The sequence below is a fragment of the Medicago sativa genome, chromosome 2, assembly GCF_051527215.1.
Source record: "Medicago sativa cultivar Bolivia chromosome 2, Bolivia_mono, whole genome shotgun sequence".
Lineage (NCBI taxonomy): Eukaryota > Viridiplantae > Streptophyta > Magnoliopsida > Fabales > Fabaceae > Medicago > Medicago sativa.
In genome coordinates this window covers 81,577,225-81,584,879 of record NC_140750.1, presented here as the reverse complement: position 1 = coordinate 81,584,879, position 7,655 = coordinate 81,577,225, and the positions used below count along the sequence as shown (strand labels likewise).

The 7,655-nt window shown below is 32.9% G+C and overlaps 1 protein-coding gene across 5 annotated transcripts; it reads right to left on the bottom strand.

Moving 5' to 3' along the window:
• Nucleotides 1-3,425: 3,425 nt before the first annotated feature.
• Nucleotides 3,426-6,856, bottom strand: LOC146951420 (uncharacterized). 5 transcript variants are annotated; one of them, XM_085747397.1, is made up of 8 exons: nucleotides 6,684-6,856; nucleotides 6,506-6,566; nucleotides 6,121-6,216; nucleotides 5,321-5,432; nucleotides 5,127-5,221; nucleotides 4,968-5,021; nucleotides 4,733-4,864; nucleotides 3,426-4,123 (listed from the first exon to the last, which is right to left on the bottom strand). In XM_085747397.1, exons 2-7 carry the CDS (start codon nucleotides 6,560-6,562, stop codon nucleotides 4,781-4,783), a joined length of 498 nt encoding a protein of 165 aa, XP_085603523.1. In that variant the 5' UTR covers nucleotides 6,563-6,566; nucleotides 6,684-6,856; the 3' UTR covers nucleotides 3,426-4,123; nucleotides 4,733-4,780. The 5 variants fall into 5 exon arrangements, with proteins under 5 accessions (XP_085603523.1, XP_085603522.1, XP_085603526.1 ...); XM_085747396.1 differs by having other exon boundaries at nucleotides 3,426-3,769; XM_085747398.1 differs by having other exon boundaries at nucleotides 3,977-4,083.
• Nucleotides 6,857-7,655: the final 799 nt, after the last annotated feature.

The following is a 7,655-nucleotide window of genomic DNA, read 5'->3' as shown; positions in this document are numbered from 1 at the left end:
TGGGTGCGGGTATGGGCACTAAGGTACCCATAGGGTATGGGGAAGGACACTAAAGTTGTTGCCTACGAGGGTACGAGATCGGGTATGGGTGTTTTTTACAAACACGGGTATGGAGAAGGGCATCGTAGTACCCTACTCATAATGAGAGTTAATGGTATTCAATTGAGGATTTTTACAACTTATAAAATGTCTCTTCATATTTGAAAATATATAGATTTTGAGACATAATTTTGTGAAACTATTTGATTTTTTATTTTTTTTTGGAATACAAGAGGGCCTTAACCCAAAAGAAAGAAAACTTAACGCTTAATTAAAGGATATGTTATGACCATGGTTATTAGGATTTTAAGATGTTTATTGTTGTTTTGTGAGGATGGACTGAATTTACAATCTACTTTATTGTACACTAACATCCCGTTTCATGTTGAAATTGAAATAATTTATATATAGGGAACTTTATAATATAATCAGAATCACATATGTTTGTTTTAAATTTACATTGTTCTAAAAATATTTATGCTTATGTGCTTGATTGTGTGCTTTAACTTTTTCCTTTTTTTTTTTTTTGACACAAACTTTTTTCTTTTATTCTCCAATTCAATTAATTAGCCGTGTTTCAAGTTTTTTTTTTTTTTTTACAGAAGTCGTGTTTAATGTTTGATGGCTCAGTAATTTAGCTTATGAAATTTGTAATAGTTGATATAAAAAAAAAGTAGAGGTTGTTAAGAAGGTGATTTCTTAGTCATGTGCATAAAACAAGAATTAATCACTTGGATTTGTGGGTAAACAACAGCACAAAAAGTCTTCCGAGGGAGAGAAGTGAAGAATTGGATATCAATAGGGTATTGGAATTCATTCATAATTAGAAGCTGAGAAGTATGTCTGGCTGAATGGGAGAGAGTAATACTTTACTTGATTTTTGGCAAGGTTGGCTGTTGCACCTTTATATTCCCTCCATTCTGTTTGCTTTATCACGTTAGCGCCAGTTTTATTGAAAAATATTTTTAATATCCAAATGAAAAACATGTGTTCACGAAATAGTCTAGATATCCAAAAGAAAATTCAATTATAATAATTGGTGGATGTTGTTATTGCATCATGAGCAAAAAAGCTTAATCTTAGTTAGTTTACAGTTGTTACTTACTCTGTAAGTTAACTAATTAGTTAGTATTATTATTTGGTAGATGCTGGCACATCATAAGCTAATGTGTGGTGACTAATGTTTATATATAGATGATGTACATTCTCTAATAATCAATGAAGTCTTTGTATTCATTCAATTTGCCTTAGTTCATAATATGGTATCTGTTTCTCACTCTCTAGAAAATTAGTTATGATCCTCAAAGTTTTTTATGATTCAATTGCAAAAAAAATTGTTGCGTTATCTTCATCAAGATTCTTCAAATTTTTCATCAGCCTTCATCGATTCTTCGATTTTGTACTTGACTTTCATCAAGATTCGTTGATTTTGGATCTTGATCGACATTGATACCCATTGTTCTTCATCAATTTTCTTTGTTTTCACATCAACTTTTTGCATCAATCTTCATTGTCATAATGCCTTCTCGTCAAATTCCAACTCTGATTCAACAACAAGTGAATTCTGATTCAATTTTCTTTGTTCATCTGAGCGAACGACCAAATTCAGTCAATGTTGCTCCTCAACTCAATGGATTGAATTATCTTGCTTGGATAAGATCAACTCGACATGCCTTAGACGCCAAGAACAAGCTTGCATTCATTTATGGTTCTACTACAATTTTTTATTCTTTTGATTTGAATTGAATCGTTTGCAATCATGTATACACACTAGTGTTGTTTAAAATAAAATAATCATTCTAAAATTATAGCATCCTATCCTTAGTTAGAAATGAATCATTAGAATCCAAGAATACTTAGATAAGATGGTAAAAGATTTCTTCTAGCTTAATCAGAGGTTTTAAATTCGAATCTAACTCTGAGAATGTTACAGTGTTAAATTTTGAGAAATATAATAGTCTTATATTTAGGAATAAAGGTAGTATATTCTTTCATTTTCAAAATTATGCAGCTTAATCAATGTATTGGTAGAAAGGCTTTTATGTATTTGTAAAATGCACATGTGATTCTTCTTTTTAACGGAAATTAATTACCTGTTAAATACATTCTATGGTGCGCGTGGTTGTGTTGGGGGTGAACGATTGTATTTGGATGGCAGTTATCATCGGTGGCATTATATTGACATTCATGATGCTAAAAGAGCCTTGGCGTCATTTGACTTGGTCAATGAGGTGTTCTTTATAAGCACAACACCCATACTCTTAGACACGCCTTTAGACATGGATGGTGATTGAGAAACACTTGTGTGGACCAGGACCAAGAATTTTGGTTTGGTCACACACACAAGATTTTCTCCTTCTCTCTTCTCTTCTCTCTTCTACATTTTCTCTCTCTTCTCTTTTCTCTCTCTTCTCTCTTCTCTCTTTGTGTGTGACCAAACCAAAATTCTTGGTCTTGGTCCACACAAGATTTTCTCATGGTGATTTTAGCTTTTATTCAAGGCCGAGATACTTGTTGGTGTTAAATGGTTTCATTACTTTGATCAGACTACTGGTATACATATTTTTGACATATCAAATTTAGGTGAAGTTGATGTAAAAGAATCATGGATTAAACTTGAGTAATGATATTTTGACATCCATTTGATGACAACTTTGTTGACAACCTTGTTTTTCTCACTTCTTATTGGTCAAAAACAATGGAGAGAGAAAAAGGAAGAGAGAGGATAACAACATCATGTGAGTATGAGAGAGAAAGTTGTCCAAAAGTTGTCAAAAAATGGTTGTCAAAATATCATTTCTCATTAAACTTTTTAGTATTAGGTTATTGTCTTGCATCAAGTGTCATGTTGGAGCAAGAAAGAATGGTGATATATTTTCACAAAAAAAGATGATGAAATAATTTGGTTGAACCGAGGTTGGGTAGTTCCACTCGTTTGAACAAAATCTAATTCTAACACCAAGTATTTGTGCTTAAAAAAAAAATTTGGTTCAATTTGAATACGCATGTGATTGAGGAGCTTGGTGTTAAAAACAATGTTTTAGTGAGATCTTAATTTATATAGTGTTCTTCATTTGGAAGAATAAATTATTATTAATTTTATTTCCAAAAAGCATAATGAATGGCCAATAAATTTTCGTAAATTAGATAGTACTTAAGAACATCACTCATGAAGAATCTTTTTGATGTAAAGAGAGATAAAAACACATTTAGAATCACAAACACTGCTATTATACACTTTCTGCGATAACTTCATAACACACCAAGTTGTCATGCCATGAACACAATACTTAAAGCAACATCGTGCACCTTGTTTGGAAGTTATGCAACTTAACACATTCTTGGAGTTCTTATTTATTAGCATATACATGATGACAATCACATTATGAAAAAAACGAGTGGCTATCTTCAATCTATTATGTCATAGCATCTCAGATACTGAGTACAACAGAAAAGTAATTAAATTCATAATACAAACATCCAATTTGTTACATGAATAAGAAAAGTAAAATGAATAAAAGAGTTTGAACACAGAATCCTAAGCAATACACAAAACAAGACGATTAGTTATACAATACACATTTCGATTAAGACCGAGACAAGCGAGTGTAGTTAATCTATCACACAAAAGTAACTACTAACTTCTTTTTCAGAATCTTTCTTAGTTGTCTCTGGACGATTCAGAGGAGGCATTATATATACTAAACTGAGGCATAAATCAGTGTATGTCCTGAAAAAATAAAGAACACAACAGGCAGTCACATTTTTGTTTTGTTTTGAGAAAGCAAAATATATTGACCATTCTTTAGAATGAGAGGAGCTAAAGATGAACAGAAAGAACAATTTGTGATAAACAGCAACAGTACAAGAGGAAACAATCAGCCTAACAAGCAAAATACATGCTCAAGAAGGCCACAAAAGTGCTGGAAAACAAATACCCTCTAAAAGACAAAACCCCGAATTGCACACAGCAACAAGAAAACTGAAGTATCACACAGCCTGCAAGAGGACCAATCCTCCTCCGCAGACTACCAGAGACACGGACTGTCACATTAAGTCATTAATTCAAGAAATGCATCATAGGCTTCAAAGAAGGAAAAAAACAAACAATGTCAATTACAAGGTGAATCAGAGTTAGCATCAATGAGCTCAACCAAATATATGTTGCAGCACGGATCATATATCACACTCTCTGTATTTTAAAAAAGTTGATCAGTTTCTAAATCATTAGATGGGATGTCTCATTTTCGTAATTGTAATCCTCAGAATTAAACAATAAATAAAAAAAATAACATTACTATATCATAGTTCTCAAAACACCAAGATAATTCAATCTAATGGGAAGATGCACCGGTCATAGTGAAAATCTGAAAATTAACCTTATCATCATGGATCAAGAATAAGGGATCCATCCAGTTGCAAGTGCATAAGAAAGACTTCAACCACATAATTAACAATCTCAATGCAAAAAAAGTGGAAGCATGAGACATGGAAATGATCTTATGACAGTACATATTGTTTTCAATCAATTTTATGCATCATTAAGCAAGTAAAAGATGAAACTAGAATTATCCTTTGTTGTGCAATATTTTTAGAAAGAAGAATAAAATGACATGAAAAGAACATAACATGCAAGACGAAAACATTCAAAGTATAAGAGACATGAAACAATGAAAGTTTAGAAAATTGTTACCCAATTAATCAAGGAAATCACAGTCGTGAATGAACCGGTGAAGCATGATCACCGAAATCGGCCGGCGACGGAAATGGTACATAGCTGAAATAATGGGTTATCTTGTTCCTTTGGCCTGATGTTTACTGTTGCCTGCAATTATTTCAGCACAAAGAGAAAACTTCAACTAATTTAGGAAACAAACATCATCAAGCAATTATGTCATATAAAGAGGTTAGATGAATAAAAAGTCAACCTGTAAAAGTTTGTCATCCAAGCCAAGTTTTGCCCAGTACTGTTTTCTCGCTCTCTATAATCAATACAAAAACAAAGTCAGTGGTTATTATTTCATGATACATAAAATGGGATAAGGAAGTTAATATGTTTGTTATTAGGAAACAAAGAAACTACTCACATCCACTACGAGATCTCTGTCAGAAGGCTTAGGCAATTCGGCTGGTTTCATCACATACTTTACATACTTTACCCTTCCGTCAACAAGTGTATCTCCTTAATAAAACACAAAATAATCGTCACAACAACACATCTTTCTCTAAATATACCAAACATAAAAAGTACAGGACAATTCAGTTGTGAAGGTAACCAAACCTGATACACAAAAAGGAGACTTGCCCTCCATATCAATCGCAGCAACCAGCTGCCCTGCATAAGCTTGTCCTATTCTTTCCAGTTCCCCTCTTGAAGAACACCTTTGTAGATTCTTCACCCAGGAAAAAAAAAATTAAATACAAAACAAACAGTTTGTAGAAGTTAGGACAAATTGATTTCTTCAAAAAAAAAAAAAAAAAAAAAAAGAGAAGTGAGGACAAATTACATTTACCTCCCCTAAAGTTTCTTTAAATGATACATACACCCTACCTAGTTTTAAAGTGGACAATAACCACCCCTAAGATCTCTCAAATCGATAGAAACCTCTCTTTCTAACTTATCACCCAAAAAACTAACAGTTTTTTTTTTTTTTTTTGTCTATTGATGAAGACAATATTTCTCCATTAAACTAGCTAATATTCCTGGCATTGTTGGAAGCTTTTCAAATATTTATTTATTTTTTGTGAGTGATGAAACACTCCATCCCTCACCTAAACGTAAGTTTGTTGATATGAATTAAAGCTTTCTCTTATCTTGCCATTGTTGATTTGTCAGAACTCAGAACCAAAACTACCTCTAAAACCAACAGATACTACAAGTCTGAATACCACTAAATACCTCTAAACCAAAAAATAAAAAAATGCTAGTAATATGGACGGGACAAATTATCAAAGAGGACAGGTAACGACACATACAAGATTCATGTAGCAGAGAACTCGAATAATAATGAAACTAAGGCAATGTTGTTAATTAAACCATGATAACAACATAGTGCCAAAGAATAAATTTTAATGAAGTACCTTTGTGCCATGCTTAGTCATGTCCATGACATATTTTGGAATGCAAGTTGCAGATGGCAGATAATGGACTACTCCATCCAATAGGTTCAGCGGACCCTGTGTTTAAAAATTGGGTAGGACTACAATGAGGGATTATGTTTATATTTATAACAAAAACTAAAAATAATAAAGTGCATCTGGTTGTTATATGTAAATGTATGTTTCAGTGTTAGATACACCAACAAAATAGATATTGCAATTTGAGGGCTGGACATGGTTAACAGAATAGATATACATTTCGGTTAAAATAGAGAGACACAGTCATCGGTGGGAGTATCTCCCGAATAAAGAAAGAACAGAACAAACTGTTACATTAAATCTATAAATGAATCATAGGTAAACAAACCTGATCCGTGAATCGAAGACAACATCCCATATCGGTCAGCTGTCCAGTATAAGCCATCACCCTGCAAGTGGATAACAAATTATGATCAGAGGCGGTGTGTGAATGAAGGAAATTACAGTCGTGAACGAGCCTAGAAGCTAATAGATCAATATCAATATGGAGAACAGAAACTATTTACCTGGTTAATCAAGGAAATTACGGTCGTGAACGAGCTTAAAAGCTCTGGTGACGAAGCAGGATCACAGGCGGCGAAGGAGAAGATAGTAGTACACGAAGCATGATGATAAGGTTTGAGAGAAGCATGCGGTGTGTGAATCTTAACAAACGGCGCTGCTGCAAATGTTAGAAGGCAAGAGAACTAGGTTTTCTCACTTGGTTGCTTTTTATAGAACTAGAACTAGAACTAGAACTTTGGTTACAAGGTATATTAGATTTAGATTCATTCATTTCATTTCATAACTATACAAATTTAATATTTAATATCCATACAAATTTCTTCATGTCAAAAAAAATTATATATTGCGTCAAACAAAAAACAAAAAGCTATGCAAATTTCTTACTTCCCCTAAAAATCATAATAAAATCTAGGAAAATGTAAACGAGTATCCTCGGATACTCTTTAAACACTTTAAATGATAAATTTTTAATGAAAAATTGTTAATTAAATTAATTGAAAATTGTAATAGTTGACTTTTTAAAAGAATAATTATTAAATTTGGGATGCTTAAAGAGTGTTCCAAGGACACTCATTAACAAGACCCTAAAATCTATACAAAATTATTTTCCCATTTTTTTCACTCTAAATAATATTAGGTCATTTGTCTAGTAATTTTTCGACCTTATACAAGTGTCATAACCTTTTTTTTTTCCACACAAAATCAGCTGGTTTAATATTTATTACATGTATTTTTTTATGGCTAAATTGCACTTTTGACCCCTTATCTTTCCAAAAGTTGCGATTTTGGACTCCTAACTAATTAAAATACAAAACAGCCCCCTATATATTGGATCTTTGGCAGTTTTGGCCCCCAAGGCCAATTTTGACTTGGCCTTCGCTGACGTGGCGTCAAAACTTGGCCCCCTATGCAGGTGCCACGTCAACGACGACCATGTCAAAATTGGCCTTGGGGGCCAAAACTACCAAAGATCC